General features: G+C 45.1%; 1 protein-coding gene across 1 annotated transcript in view; it reads right to left on the bottom strand.

Annotated features, from left to right (window-relative positions):
• Positions 1-2,067: 2,067 nt before the first annotated feature.
• The window catches only part of ITGBL1 (integrin subunit beta like 1), a 133,012-nt gene continuing 118,197 nt past the window's right edge, over positions 2,068-16,882 (bottom strand). The window contains exons 9-11 of the mRNA XM_083501259.1: positions 14,330-14,476; positions 9,546-9,659; positions 2,068-6,455 (exon numbers count right to left, since the gene is read on the bottom strand). Of these exons, the coding sequence (XP_083357385.1) occupies positions 6,364-6,455; positions 9,546-9,659; positions 14,330-14,476 (353 nt within the window). The 3' untranslated portion in view covers positions 2,068-6,363. The remainder of the gene's footprint in view (positions 6,456-9,545; positions 9,660-14,329; positions 14,477-16,882) is intronic.

Genomic DNA, 16,882 nt, shown 5'->3' with positions numbered 1-16,882 from the left:
TATTTCCACAATCAGGACCAGCAGGCCATAGCTGACTTTCCAGCCACTCGCTGTCTCTCTAATTTTGTCAAAATAAAAAAAAATCCTTCCAGTAGCACCTTAAAGACCAACTAAGTTAGTTCTTGGTATGAGCTTTCGTGTGCATGCACACTTCTTCAGATACATGCATGCACACGAAAGCTCATACCAAGAACTAACTTAGTTGGTCTTTAAGGTGCTACTGGAAAGAATTTTTTTATTTTGACTATGGCAGACCAACACGGCTACCTATCTGTGTCTTTAATTTTGTGTTATTCCATACTCAACGCGGTATTTTGTGTTATAGCAGCTATTTTGGAACTGGTGTGCCCAACACTCCCGAAAAATTTGAAATGTGCCCACCCATCCAAAAAGGTTGGCAACCCCCAATTTACATAATCAAGCCTCGCAATCGTTGCTAGCAATGGTAAGAACTATAGTAGTGCAAAGGACAGCCTAAAGGCAGCTACATAGATGTCTAAATACCATTGCAAGTCAGGAAGCCAACACATCAGAAGAATTTATACAGCCAGCCTTGACTTCTCTCCTGCCTTTCTAGAAGTTATTTCTACCAGTGGAAACACAATTTCTGCTCTTAGCTACAGTTGACTAACCATAGTGTCAGGATGCTAAAGAAGCAAAAACAGAAGAATGCTGCTGGAGCACATTAGGAACTAATTGGGTTGTTCCTATGTGCACCTACATGCACAATGCATGCATTACACTGAGAAGGTGGTTAATATGTGAGTTGAAGGTGTGAAGGGAGCAAATGGCCTCTTTATGTATGCAATTATTTACCAGCCCCCTAGTTCACACTAGTCATCTGATGAAATCAGTTTGTGCAATATAAACTGGTGGCAGGCACAGTTTACATAAACAGCAAGAAGAAGAAGAAATGTATCCCACAATATTCCTATCTGCCCATTTATACAGGTCATCAGAATGGAGGTTCTCCTCTTTGAATTTAATGGAGCTGCCATTCAAAAGGAGACAATACACTGGGTTTCAGTTTCCATACTACTTATGCTCAAAGTTCAGACTCCCCCCGTTACTGTTCTGCCTCTGTAAGTATTTTAGACCTTGACGCTAATACATTGAAAGCAAGAGAGAGAAAAAGCACAGTACGGTGTCCAGTTTGGTGGCATGTTTCCTAGCTCAAGGCCATTTACAGTTTCCACACACATACAAGTAAATGTGGCTGCAATCGGATGGCTCCAACCCTTGTATGGAACTCTGTATGCGCAATGGGGCCCAACTTACACACAGAGAGCATTTCCTTTTGAGCAAGAGTCAAAATCCAATGCATATGGCAGAATTTTGATCTGGGGCAAACGTATCAAAGTTGTCAGTTAGGAATAACGTTTATTTTGAGCCCCTTTTAAGCTAAGTGCCCATTTAGCAATTTGTTATGCTGATCAGCATTGACTGTGCAATGCTATCATTCAACTATAACCAATGTGGCTTAGATCCAGGCACAGGGAAGCCGCAACTGTGCCCCATATTAATTGGACTGTGGATGCGCCATCCAGTACCTTTCTGCATAAATAAAGCCCAGCATTAGATGGCCATTGCAGATGCTCTAGGGTCACAAAAACCACATGTCTAAAATATAAACATAGTTTTATAGACGTCTCTTGTCAAAGCAGCAAACCATAATTATGAATTATTGCATCACTGGAATCTTCAGCTAATACTGTATCAATATATTTTTGGAAGTGCACTATTTGGAGTTTAAAGATGACATAGAACAGCTCTGAGGAGTATCTGCCTGATTATGCATGCACATAACTCCTGTTTAATAAATTATGCACAGACATTTAGAGGTCACTGAGTACAGGCTCTGATAAGAGGTACGTCTTTTGCTTTTAAAGGAGACAAGAAATGGAATCGCATGAAGGGTTTGCTCTGTGTGTGTGTTGTGGGGGGAGGGAATTGTTCATACCCAGGTAATGCAAGCTTCCTATAAACATCTCACACTTCAGCCATTTCTTTAAGGTAGCGGCTTTCTCTTTAAACAGTACCTGCTCTTTCTACAAAAATAAACTCAAGTTTTTACAGTAATTAAGAATATATATTTTGCAATGGTCTTTCCTTATTTCTGCATTATGGGTCAATCCAAAAGCTGAATATAGACATCCAAGTTGTTGCAACAAAATAATATATTAAACTTTTATATCTGGATACAAAGGTCTCCCCAAATATTTTAGCAAATTTGCTTTGCCATCCTTTAACACAAAATGTAAGCATTCTTTTTTAAAAAAGAAAAGAAAAGAAAATGTATGTAATTTTCTCTCTCTGAGGAACTAAAGGGCTGCCAATTTCTCCATGTACAAAAAGTGATTCTATGTAAATAAAGCAGGGAACTCCCCGAGAGCTGTGCATTTCTTTTTCCATAATTCATTGTGAACTCCACACTGAGCAGCATTTCACCACTAAAAATAAAATTAAAAAATTGTTCCTAAGACTGACCTATTTGTATTTATTGTTCTAAAACCACAATTTCAATTTTCTGTGCTGTCCTGTTCTAAACGTCTTTGACTCTCTACACAATCACACTGAACAGATGAACTCAGGGCTGGCATCAGGTTTTGGTAGCTGGAGAGGCTGGGCTCCCCAATGATATATCTGCCCTATATGACCTGCATTCCCCTTTTCTTTTTTCTGGCCTAGTGCTCTACCACTAGAAAACAACTTTGCTCAGGGCCCTGCCAAACCTGGATGAACTGACCTTCCTCTGGCAAACCTTCGGTTTCATTCTTTCTATTTTTAAAATGGCAAGGTTGGGTGAATACTAGGTCTGATTATAGTAGTTACCTAATGCCAGGTGCATGTAACACACATTCCAAAAGTGGTATCAGTTTTCTTTTGCTTTGCATCAAGGACCAGGCAGCAAGTACTGCTAATGTAACACGACAGGGTTATCTGCAATGAATAGCTAAGCCAGGATAGCCAACAAGATGCCTTCCATATGCCGTTGGAAAGCAGTTATGCAGAACTTGTGGCTGTTAAGCCAACAAACACCAGCAAGAGCAGTCAGGACTGGGTATTAGACAAAACTATTTCTGCTGCCTGCCTGGGACTGCTAAGGCAAGAGAGCAGCCACAATATATGGATGATGTTTGGCCCAATGGGTGATAAACGCTTAAGGCTTGCTGTGCAGTTCAGGGTATCTTCATGTGATCAACAGAGCCAAGAGACATAAAGTGATAAGTCTGCTTCTACACAAGACTTGTAATCCACACACTCATGCACCAAGCCACCTAGGGGACAAAGAGGGTCAGGAGGCTTCGCTATAATAGCTCTGCAGCACAAACACATGCTGGGCTTCAAATCTCCCCTTCAGGATTGCAGTTAAGCTTACTAGCAAGTATTGCATTCTTGCAATTAAAATCCACTTAGTTACCTTTTCGGCAAGTTCTAAGAGCAAGAGGAAATCCCCAAGAAGCCTGCCTTGGCCATTATCCTCTAGATGGCAAGGCACTCATCACAGTATATTGATTCATTCAGCCTGCAAGAGATCTGATGGGCACACAATGTTCCAGGGCTATTGAGAGGTTCTCTCAGCTGGGATGGGGAGTCTGCAGCCTGATTTTACACGGGCGGGGAGAACGTGGAGGGAAGATAATGAGCATGGGAGGGAAACAACTGGAGGGGGCGAGAGCCAAAGCAGATGACAGGATGGAAAGGGGGAAGCCCCTTGCAAGTGATCAGACCATGGGCAAGAGTGATCTGACCCCCAGTAGCCCAGGGAGTGGGAAGGACCTGAGAGAGGCGAGGTGTGTGAGAGGGAAAGGGGGTGGCAAAAAAGAGAGAGAAAAGGCCCTCCCACTTTTGGCTCTGGACCTGCCAACCTTTAGCCATGCAGTCCCTAAAAGAAAAGAAAATTCCCAGTCCTTCTTTATGCATTTGAGTCCACAAGACAGATCGCTTGGGAGCCACAAATCTGTACATACAACTGGCTCTTTGCCAAAATATAAGCTGTGGCTTGGCAAACTTGCACAGCCCCCCCCCCCAAGGCTTCCCACAGCATCTCAATGAAGAAATCAAATGCTCAGGTGCATAGCACTGTGCTCTCAGGCTTGCTCCACCTGCTGAAATTAGAGGGACAGATTCCCCATTATAGACTGCTAGGACATAGCCAAGTGACAAGGGCTGGCACTAAGGCAGTTGTCAAATCAGTTTTGCCCACAAATTCTTGCTGCTTCAGTCACTCCCAACCTCCACCACAACCCTCTCAAACTCAGCTTTTTCTCTTCTTCAGCCGCAGTGTGCCAGAGCACAGTTCCTCCACCTTTTTCCAGAGCCTTCAAACAACAACTCCTGGCACTAGGCCCTGGCATGAACCAACTCCCAAACCAATGACCCTTCTCCTTCTCCCTCACACATGAACCCAACCTTGACATGGCCGTGCCATTGCTCCTCCCAGTTTCCCAGAGACACCAAGGCCTACCCACAGGCTGCCCCTTCTTTCTCCTCATTCCGGCTGCTCTAGCAGGAGGTGATGGTGAAGCACATGGAGATGATGGAGGGGCCTCCCCATTGCCCTGGCACCCAGGGACAGTGGGGGCAGCATGGCTGCCAGCCTGTGGATGGGAGACATAAGCGAGAGAAGGGTTCATAGGGCATGCAGGGGGGAGGGAGGAAGGTGCAGGGGGCAGTTCCAGCACCTCGTGGGAAACAGGGCTGAATCGCCTTTCACCCTATTTCAGCTATTCAGTTAGTCCTGTGGATCAGCGACCACGAAACAGCAACCAACCTTGAGGTCACCCCTACTAGTAAGTTTCTCTGTGTGAAGGAAGTGCTTTTTGTGCTCTGGCTTACCATATCCCTGGCACACGACTGCTTTTTTTCTTTCCAGGTCCCTGATGGCATTGGTGAGTGAGAAGAACCAAATCAAGGCCTATACAATGGTACCTCGGGTTACATATGCTTCAGGTTACATACGCTTCTGGTTACAGACTCCGCTACCCCATAAATATTACCTCGAGTTAAGAACTTTGCTTCAGGATGCGAACAGAAATTGTGCTCCGGCGGCACGGCGGCGGGAGGCCCCATTAGCTAAAGTGGTGCTTCAGGTTAAGAACAGTTTCAGGTTAAGAACAGATGTCCGGAACCAATTAAGTACTTAACCCGAGGTACCACTTATATGTACTGCTGAATTACTTTTACTAATTAATTTCTGCTTGCTCAGGGAGGCTTTACGATTCATTCACACAGTCCTAGACACTTGGGGTGTTCTACACAACAGCAGCACATCTGATTGCCAATAAAAAGATTACTTAAAAACACGCATTTTGGCAAACATCTGCATTGTTCCAGTCCTGTTGGTGCTCCTGGTAGTCTCTCTTTTCCTTCTCCTCTTCCTCTCCTTCACTCTCACAGACTTTGGCCTAATTTAACCACACTACCATCAACTCCAGCTGGCTGCAGCAACACCTCTGATTTTGTTCACGGGTGTCCCCAGAGTCATGGGTGTCCCCAAAGGATGTTCAGTGACATCCTTAGCTGTGTGATGCGGCTCATAGCAGCCAGTAAGATTGTGAGCAGTGGGGGCAAATGATGGAAAGAAAGGGGGGAAAGGGGAAGGGAAAACAGCACTGGGTAACAGAACTGAAACAATGCAAATGTGCTTTCAACGTGGACCTAAAATCACTGGTGTAGGAAGTCATTTTCTGGCACTTTTTAAAATCAAGGTAAGTAGTTTCAGCTCACCCTTTAAGAAAAAAAGCAAAACCTTCATGGAGGGAGAAATTTCCTCACGTGCCTCCTTTCCATTCCATCTCTTCCCTACACTTACAAGAGACCTGTGGAAAGGGGTGCTGAGTAGGGCGACACAAAGCAGAGAGGGTGTGTGTAGCTGAGTGAGCGTGTGTCTGTGTGTGCAAGAGAGAAAAGGCCAGGATCAAAGGGACCTCTCCCTCTAATTTGGAATTTTTACATATTTCTGAACCAGCATTTTCATACAGATACTTCTTATTACACAATGAAGCTGAAATTCAGTAGCCCAACTACGTTATATAATGTGTCTTGTCTGTGCAATTTCCAGCAAAGATTATTTGTGGCACTCTAACAGGATATACTGTCTTCTTTTGTGATATTGGAGGGGCCCTATCCTGTTCCCACTGACTGCACCGAGAGCAGGATCAAAACCTGGTGTTGTTTATTGGATTCCCCCCCGCCCCCACGCACACACAACTGGAAATATGCTGCTGTGCCCACTTGTATCTAGTGGTGGATTTGCTTGTCTTAAAGTTTGTCTTGCATTTAAGTATTCTAGCAGCCTAAGTTAAAATAAACAAGCACCAGACCCAAAAATCCTTCAGTCTTCAGTGTTCCGTGGCAGCATTAGGAGTATTCCGTCCCAAGCCAGATTTCGCAAGCATTTCCAGTCCAACCTTCCCAGCACTCACAGTTTCCACAGCTACATATACCATTTCCTGGAACAAAACAACACAGGCTATAATTATCCATAATTGAAATGTACTTCATTAAACATGTGTTGTTCTGCAAACGTCGCAAACCATCAAACAGCTTTATTTCCCCCTGTACATATTTTCTCTTGCTGGACAGAACTCGCTTTGCAATTTGATTAAGTCGTCACCAAAAAAAAAAAGCCCACTAAACAGTTTGCCATCAAGAAGACACTGAAGGTTACAATTAAACCATCAGAGTTTACAGCCAGCTGCCTCTGAGCTGCTTAGCTCCAATCTTTGTGCTGCAGTTCAAGGTACAAAAGAAAATGTGCATCTTCATCTTTTGATCCCCTAGAGATGCTTTAGCTATGCTATATCCAAATCCAGATCCCTTTCCTTGCATGCTTCTTTCAAGGCAACCAAGTGTGTATAATACTAGGGCATTGGCAGAATTCAGGACTCAAAAGTCAGGTTTGGGATGGAGTAAAGGTAAACCTGACAAATAGGTCCAGTCATGACCAACTCTGGGGTTGTGGCGCTCATCTCGCTTTATTGACCGAGGGAGCCGGTGTACAGCTTCTGGGTCATGTGGCCAGCATGACTAAGTGCTTCTGGCGAACCAGAGCAGCGCACGGAAATGCCGTTTACCTTCCCGCCGGAGCGGTACCTATTTATCTACTTGCACTTTGACATGCTTTCGAACTGCTAGTTTGGCAGGAGCAGGGACTGAGCAACGAGAGCTCACCCCTTCCCTGGGATTGGAACCGCCGACCTTCTGATCAGTTTAATCCACACCGCCACCCGTGTCCCTTTGGGATGGTGTGCTTGCCCCCAAACTCATGCCTGCCATTCACAGACCTAATTCATGCTCCTGAAGACTGTCTCCTTCCTCTGCACCAGTGAACAATCTGTGAACTATGCTTTAGCTGCCATTTTACAGAAACCTTTGTGTCCAATTTGCTACCAACTACCTAGGGTGGCCATGTGTCCAACTCAGGGTCTCTCTCTCTCTCTCTCTCTCTCTCTCCCTCTCTCTCTTTGCTGCCTGTGGCAGCCATTTTGTGCTGATGCCTGCAGTGCTTTTATCAACACCTCATTCTTTTCTTTACCAAAAAAATGAACTGGTCCTACTTGACATTTGAAGACATCCTCTATTTAGAGGTCAGTCCAGCAAAGAACCGTAAGAAAGAGGAGCAGAGCTGTTAGCACCTGGAGCAGGTCATCTGGTTGCAGAGTTCCCTGCTATATGTTTTTAAAAAATAATACCTGGAAGTCTTTGGCACCACAAGGGCATCTCAAAATGCCATATGAGCCTCCCTGGGAAAGGTATTCCATGAAGAGATTGCATATGTCAAGGTAAATCAGGGATGGGGAACCTGTGGCCTTTCAGATGTTGTTGAGTCACAGATCCTATCACCCCTAATTGCTGGCTGGGGCTGATAGGAATTGGAGTCCAATCACCTTTCCATATCCCTGGGTTAGATTATCAAAAGCAAGTACTGTAAGTCTTTGTTTAGCTGTTTGTTCCCTACATTCGCCTGCCGTTTCAAGGTCAAAACCTGTTGCAGCGACGGAGCGTTTGTCCTCCAAAGTACGTATGTTCCTGGCAAAAAAAGGAGAGGTCTAATGTCACTAGACATCCCCCTCCTACCTTGTCTCTTGATAGCTACGGTTGCCTATTTGGCATTCGCTGTCTGCGCTTCTTGGGCAGAAGACAGATGGGCAGACCTTTAATTGCCAGCCATCATGTCAGGAGAAAAGTTGTCAGGCTCCTTGACATCCTCATGGAAAGCGTCCAGACATCAGGCCAGACTGCAAGATGCATGGCTGTTGGCTAAAATGTGCTGTTCTGCCGCTGTCCAGTAAACACACACGTGCTTCCCTGATGTTCTAGAATCATGGAATTGCGGAGCTGGGAGGGACCCCCTGAAATGAAGGAAACTCAACTAAAGAAGTACATTTCATATTGCGTTATGTATTCTCCAATAACTGGGCAAGTCATTCAGAGAAATTAAAGGGTGTTTCCCCCAGCCTTTTCCCAAGATGAAAAATGTAGCTGTCTTTCAAAGCACTAAACTAAGGTTAATCCCAATATAGCAGTTTCAGTGCAATATCACATCTTCAGCAGCAGTGCAGGAGCTCTGCTATCCATCAGGATAAGTCAGCGGCAGCTATTAAAAGGAGCATTATGGGAAATGTGCCCTCCAGCACTGGAAAGGGCCTACATAGAGCTTTCGACAAACTTTTGTACAGATTTGCTTCTCACTGTCACCACGGATTGCTTCCCGCCCCCCGCCCCCCAAAAGGTCATATTTTATTAAGTGACAAAATACTGTGTTTTGAGAGCATGGGAAACAGGATGTAGCTATAGTGTGTGTGGCCTTTAAGAGGTGTGCCTGTCATCAAACAAACTCCCCTCCCTTGCTGTCAGTGACAGTTTTCTAACAACAAGCCCTAGGGGAGTGTGCATAAAAGCGCACATATCGCTGAAAATAAGGCGGGGGAGATGGCAGGGGAAAATGTGTATGTTAGGCAAAATGATATGTAATATTAGAAAAAATGTACACTAAATTGCCAACCAGTTTTCATTATAGATATAGATATCCATATATATTATGAACTGATGCTAAAATGCAGCAAACTGAACTTAAGATTCAAAAACAGAGAGAAACACAGAAAAAACAAAATTGGCAGATTTCTCATATAATCTTAAGACTTAGAAGGGACCCTGAGGGTCATCTAATCCAACTGCCTACAATGCAGGAATACACATCTGTCCCATACGGGGATTGAACCTGTAACCTTGGCGTTATCAGTGCCACGCTCTAACCAACTGAGCTATCTAGCTGTCTTCTTGACCTTCCCAAACCAGGAGAGAGGTTTCCTCCTGTTCATTTGGAACTATGAGCTTTGTAGGCAACCCTACTGGGTTGCTTTGTCTCTCAGCTTATAAGCACAGTATGGTCAAAAGTGCATATGTTGGTGGGTGGGAGGCCGTTGGGTGGACAGTTGCACCATTTTGGGTGGCAGAGGCTGGCAGACCAGATAAACTCTTTCAGTCTCTGCTATCCTACGTGCTTAAAGAGAGGAGTTGGCAGGGCGATTGTGCCACACCTGTGCAAACAAGGCCATCGTGTTTGTCACAGTCTCTGTCGTCGCATTCGCAGAATTCCCCTGTGATGTACCATTCCTGGGGCGAACAGATGCACTTTCCGCAGTGACAAGAACCTGAAAGCACACAAAAAAAATCATTACTAGCGCTTACAGAACAGTGGAGCTTTACCCGTCGGGCCTGAAACATCTTGGGCGCACAATCAGTGCCTATTAATAAGCAATTGTCTACAAGGAGATAATCAAGATAAAAGCCCATTGAAGAGAAGAATGCTATAGAGGTGTGCTTTGACTTGAAGAGTTTTCTATAAGGCCCTGTAGTGATTTCTCTCCATACCTCCTCCACCTCCTTCCATTTTGTTTTAATCAGGAGTTACTGTGAAGAGGGAGATGCTTTCGCTTTCTGCCAGAGCTCTAACATCAAGGCTACGGTTTCCCAGTGGGACAAAGCAGTGTGTGATTTATTAATTAATTAATTTGGCTAAGGTAACAAGGCAAGAAGGGACAGGAGAGATATTCCTTGAGGGCACTGAAGCCACTAAATCCAATCAGGGATTTTTTAAAACAACAACAATGAAGTAGTAAGAATAAGCTACACCGCCGTTTATTATCTGCTGGCTGTGGGGGAAGCAGAGCATGCCACAAACATGAAAAGGCTTTTGTTTCTCCAGCCCACGGGTCATATTGGGTGCCCCACTCAAACAGCGGGGAACAGAAGAACTCAAGCACTTGTTTCCATGAGGGATGTCTAACTAACCCCACAACGTATAAAATTGAGGCACAATCCCACTACAAAAAGAAACACTTTCAAGACCTACTGATTTCAGTGGGGGAAATGAATCAATTCTCTCTCTCTCTCTGGAATGAATGGGAGTTGTGGGGGAGTTTAATTTTGGCTAGATTGTGTGTGCTGGCTTAAGTAGGAGCAGTTGCAACCCTCTTTTGGCCTTTCAAGTCTTCCCTGTTTCATAAGGTGATGGTTAAAAGGTAAAGGTAAAGGGACCCCTGACCATTAGGTCCAGTCGTGGCCGACTCTGGGGTTGCAGCGCTCATCTCGCTTTATTGGCCGAGGGAGCCGGCATACAGCTTCCAGGTCATGTGGCCAGCATGACTAAACCGCTTCTGGTGAACCAGAGCAGCGCACGGAAACGCCGTTTACCTTCCCGCCGGAGCAATACCTATTTATCTACTTGCACTTTGATGTGCTTTCAAACTGCTAGGTTGGCAGGAGCAGGGACCGAGCAACTGGAGCTCACCCCATCGCGGGGGTCAGCTGACCTTCTGATCGGCAAGTCCTAGGCTCTGTGGTTTAACCCACAGCACCACCCGCGTCCCAAGGTGATAGTTACTGGATTATTATTATTTATCCAGAAGATCTGTCCTTGCATCCAGGGGTTGGATCTTAGAATCACAGAGCTGGAAGGAATCCTGAAGGTCATCTAGTCCAACTCCCTGCAATGCAGGAATCTCAGGGGCTCCTGGCACTTTCTGCCTCTGATGAGTTTAGGCTCAGCCCAACTGGGCTGGTGTCCCTGTTCCGCCATCAACTTCACTGGCATACCGAGTTGTGTTTTTGTGTGTGGACAATGTGTCTTTTCAACCACAATGCTCCACCACCAGGAATCGCAGCTGGAGGCGCCGGCAACGCTAATGTGAAGAATCAGCTGTTGAAATAAATTCTTCAAAAATAAATCTTTCAGGCAGAAACCTGGAAACGCAGCCAGAAATTAAGCTGAGCCTGTAGCTGCCAGATGTTTTAAGATTTCATTATTATTTTTTAAGAAAAGTGTTTTGCACAAAATGCAAAGCTCCATTAACAGCTTGATCTTCAGACATGCTCACCAGCGTATAATTGCTCGATATGGTACCATAACAACCGCCCTAGAACAAATGTAATAAAATGGCCTTAAAGGCTAATCATTTCTTAGAATAAGGTGCGTGTCCTCTTCTGCGCTAAGAGCGAGCCAGTGAAGGATTAGTTGGGTTAAGAACAGCAGCCTAGCATCAGGCTTTCACACTCTGAAAAAAGGCATAATATTGTTTCCCCAGGCAGCTAACCATCAAACTTCCTTTGTTTAATTGCAGTGCATACAAGGTGCAGGATACTGGTTTTTTCCACAGCTCCCACCATCCTTGATTGTTGGCCATCCTGGTTGGGGCTGATGAGAGATGAACCCCACAACCTCTGTAGTATGTTTACTACCCCATATTCCATGATGCCTGTTGCCTATTGAGACAGGTAAGAAGGAAGACAAGAAGCCAAAGCGAATGAAAGGCAAACCCACCAAAATTCTATTCTTTCCCCCTTTCTCTTTCACGCCAAGTTCTACAAGCAAGTAGTTAAGTATACCAGTATATATTCTGCAATGACAAATAGTTTGCAATTAAACCTGGAGAGGAAAAATAATTTAACGTATACCTAAAACTGCCTAATTCTCCACCACAAAACACACACACAAACCATTCCACTGCTGGAGTGGAATGTGAAAACAATGCGCAGTGTGAAAAAAGGTGTGCAGCCTGGGAGTCATTTTGGACTCACAGCTGTCCGTGGAGGCGCAGGTCAATTCTGTGTCCAGGGTAGCTGTTTATTAGCTCTGTCTGGTACACAGACTGAGACGGTCTCGCCAGAGACGTGCATGCTCTAGTTATCTCTTGCTTGAACTACTGCAATGTGCTCTATATGGGGCTACCTTTGAAGGTGACCCGGAAACTACAACTAATCCAGAATGCAAAAGCTAGACTGGTGACTGGGAGCAGCTGCCGAGACCACATAACACCAGTCTTGAAAGATCTACATTGGCTCCCAGTACGTTTCCGAGCACAATTCAAAGTGTTGGTGCTGACCTTTAAAGACCTAAATGGCCTCATTCCAGTATACCTGATGGAGCTTCTCCACCCCCATTGTTCAGACCAGACACTGAGGTCCAGCTCTGAGGGCCTTCCGGCAGTTCCCTCACTGCAAGAAGCCAAGTTACAGGGAACCAGGCAGAGGGCCTTGTCGGTAGTGGCACCTGCCCTGTGGAACGGCCTCCCACCAGATATCAAAGAGAAAAACAACTACCAGACTTTTAGAAGACATCTGAAGGCAGCTCTGTTTAGGGAAGCTTTCAATGTTTAACAGACTATTGTATTTTAATATTTTGTTGGAAGCCGCCCAGATGGGCGGGGTATAAATAATAAATCACTATATTACTATTATAATGAAGAACTTGTGCAGTTTTTCCTCATCCAGCATTTTGCCTAAGAGGGGAATTTCCTTACTTTCTATTTTCAGTTGCTCAGCTGAATACACAGTTGCTAAGCAGAACTCGGATTTAAAGATGGTGGCTCAGTCTTGGCTCTGTGGAAGTTTCATTTACAATTACTATTCCACCTTGTCAGAAGAACCAGTCACACATTTGTACACCAGGGTTGGGGGACCTATGGATCTTCAGGTGCTGTGGGACTCCAGTCTCCATCATTTTCCAGCCAGCATGGCCAATGGTCAGGGGTGATAAGGCTGGGGTCCAGAAACATCCAAAGGACCAAAGGTTTCCACATTCCTGGCTTCAGACAACATCAGGCAAACCCTGCAGTGCAGCAATATCTCTCTCAACTATGTTCTACATTGGTCAATGCTCAGAACCAGTATCCCTGTGAGAGCCATGTCCGCTCACCCCCGCCTTGTGTTGATGGTAGCAGCCATATGGGTCCTCTGTTCACCATGGCTAGAAGCAAGGAACTCAAACAGGAGGCCACTGTGCTAGGTTTTTGAAGTTTTCAACACAGCACAATGGGGCCCAGCTGCTCACAGTGGTGGCAAACATCCCACAGGACTAGTGTCAGCCCTTTATATGAGCCTCTCAGTAGCAATCTGCATCCTAGCCCATGCGCAGAACCTGATTTTTTGCCTATTGCTGAAAACCAGAGTAGTGGGACACAGACATTCTGCCCACTGTGAGAAAGGCAGGCAATGACTTGATCGTGAACTTGAAAGTCTCCCACATTGGCACACGGGAAATTAAGAAAGCGCTGTCATGGGCAGTGCACATGGCATTTGAAAAGGCCATTTGCAGTATTAGAAAAGCGAGATCCTAAATACATGCCAATGAATCCTGAGAGACAGAGGTGAGGTTTGGTGTTTTTTTTTAAAAAAAAAATTAAATAAAACAGGAACCAAAGAATCACATCCTACACAATTTTAGAAGATTATTTAACTCTCTTTCCAACCCAGAGGGCTTCAATCACCACTGAGCCAGTCTTTTCTTAAAATGTCTGCATTTGGTACAAATTTCATAGCTTCGAAGAAGCAGCCATAATACAGTTTGCAACCGAAAACGAATGGCAATCTAACAAGGTATAAAACCTCTGAAATGAAGGAACCCCCTCAGACTTTGATGGATATGAAAGGAATCAGCAGTCCAAAAGAAAAGAGAAAGAATCTCTTCCCACTCCAGACAAGTTTAGCAAACGTGCTCACACACCTGCTGGCAACACTTGGAACATCATGCCAAGATATAATCCCTCATACACAATGGCCTCATATAGATACGTACACCCACAACTATACCTGCAAATGGGACCACACACTGTTGGTAAACAATGCCTGAAAGGAAAGCTTCTAAATACAAAACGGAGAACCTCATGACAAGAGTTCTCTGTATTGTAAAATCATTTTGAAAAGCTGTCAAACAGCGAGGGGGCTATGAAAGTTGAGTGCTACAATTTATAACCTGCAGGCTGTGCTTTTTTTAATCTCCCAGAGCATGTCCATACACCGTGGCACTCTGTTCCCCCGCACTTACCCTTCCCTGAGCACAATATGCCGTCCGCCGATTCGCAGAAACTTCTGCTCTCGCTTTCCGTCATGTTGCACTTCCTTGGGTGCTGACACAACTTCCCAAACCATCCATCCTTGCAAATGCATCGACCGCAGGAACACATGCCGTGACCTAGAAGGAGAGATGGCGAGGCAGGGAGAAGTTTGTATTTTAAGTTTATTATGAGGGACGGGTCCTGCACAGGACATTATGCTGCCCAGGGGGAGCAAGATTGCAACTCCCTCCTGCAGCTGACCAGCTAGGTACTTGGATTTTACTTCAGCAATGGCCATGAGGCACCACTCTCCACCACACCTGAGGGTGGCAGGCTACATTATGGGGCACAGGGCAGGTCACATAGGACTTGTAGCTTCCAACAAAGGGGGAATGGCTGCGGAAAGCTCAAAAAGAATGGCTGTGGAAACAGTATTTCATTGGGAATGTATTTCACAATGAATAGATGGTATTAGGGGAAGGAGGTGGCAATTGGCTGTTGGCATTTGGGAATTGCTTGCTTATGTTAGTTCCATCTTGACTGTGAAGGTGAGAGGACTTCATGCGGACATTGTCTGGAGGAGTTTGTAAATGATACTTGTTCAAATGTTGCCAGCCTGACAAGTGAAAGGATTTATTTTCAACTATTTGTGAAAGACACATTAAAAAAAATTCACAGATAGCTAACAGGAACTGCCACCACTGCCTCCCTCTCACACACCCAGCAATTGCTTTCTGAGGCAGCCACCTCACTCTGCCTTACAGCAGTAACAGCACTGGCATGGGGTCAGAACAGGCTGCGATGGATTCTCGTTTGCCTTGTCAACAAAGGAGAAGCTTCACCTGCTAAATCTCTATGACCAAAGCCTGGTTGGGGCACAGGGAAATGAGCCACGCAAAAAAGTTTTGTGGCAAGCGCGGCCCTGAGTCCAAACAACATCCCTGCTTGTCAGACAATGCCATGCCAATGGAACAGAGCGCAACAGCCGGAGTTTCCCAAGGCAGGGCTTAAGCCAGATTGGAAAAAAATACGTTGGAATGCTGTGCGAAAAGCTCACTTTGCCACACTTTGGGAAAGGCCTTCTGTACTTTTCAGAGCTCTCAGGCAGGGCAAAATTCAGCATGTGCAATCACATCAATCAGTGCGACTTTGTGACTGAAGAAGATGCACCTGTTGGACATCTGCCGACACCAGACCTCTTATGGTGGGCATGCCCCAGGGAACTGGATTGGCCTGCTGCTCCCTCACATGTGCACACACTGTATCCCCGAGTATTTGGAAACGCACTGTTCCGTACTTTGAGCACTGCTGTGCACAAAGAAGAGGGCTTGCTGCATGCAATGTGAATCAGTCCTTCAGCCCTTTGTGAACAGCAGGAAAGGGACTTTGCTAATTTCCATGTTTATATGTCTAGAAGTCTTTGAGCTGTTCTTATTTGTGTACACAGCGGCCTGAAGAACAACTTGCGGAGTCGAGTCACGTTACCCTTTCCAATCCACTTATTGATTGTTCTTCATACAAAGTTAAGCACTCAATAACTATGGCATGCTGCGTACTTTACGGTGGGCAAACTGGATCTCCTTCTCCACTCACCTTCGCAAACATGCATCTGCATACATAAACAGGAACCTGTTTGCAAACGTGTATGTAAGCCTACATGAATATTTAAAGTGGGCACTGATTTATAATTGGTTGCAGTCTCCAATATGTAATTGCTCCAGGGGTAACCGTGACAATCAATCCATAAATCAGGTCCCCACACACAATCTGATCCATCATACATTTCATGGACAAATATTGTACAGATTGGAAAGATGAGGGAGTGCACACAACCCTTAGTCAGCAAAAGTGTCTCATTTAGCAATGTTAACGGGGTTCAATGTGGAAGAGAGGGACTACAGCAAAAATGGCCTCAGCCCAGTATACCTGAAGGAGCATCTCCACCCCCATCGCTCTGCCCAGACACTGAGGTCTAGCTCTGAGGGCCTTCTGGTGGTTCCCTCACTGCAAGAAATGAAGCTACAGAGAACCAGGCAGAGGGCCTTCTGGGTAGTGGCGCCTGCTCTGTGGAACGCCCTCCCGCCAGATGTCAAGGAAATAAACAACTATCTGACTTTTAGAAGACATCTGAAGGCAGCCCTGTTTAGGGAAGTTTTTAATGTTTTATGTTTTATTGTGCTTTTAATTCTGTTGGGAGCTGCCCAGAGTGGCTGGGGAAACCCGGCCAGATGGGCGGGGTATGTATAAACAAACAAACAAATTATTATTACTATTATCATTATCACTAATCATACAACCTATTTTATCAGAAGGTATCATTTACTGTGGAAAGTGTGTGCAAACTCCTTTCCCTCTTATGATTCTTACCCTTATGCTTCACTGTTTCGCCCTCTCTCCATGACCATGCCAAATTTAGTGAAAATTCAAAGCCCTATTTAGTGATAATTGTTTCACTACCCTTAAACCTATGAAATGTGATTCAGATTTTGTCTCATTGATTTGTGAGCTGGCTACACACAGTTTTTACTCTCTCTCAGCTTCAG

This window comes from Podarcis liolepis (assembly GCF_965112155.1).
Source record: "Podarcis liolepis genome assembly, chromosome: 4".
Lineage (NCBI taxonomy): Eukaryota > Metazoa > Chordata > Lepidosauria > Squamata > Lacertidae > Podarcis > Podarcis liolepis.
The sequence above is the reverse complement of the archived record's forward strand: the minus strand, read 5'-3'. Positions and strand labels throughout refer to the sequence as shown.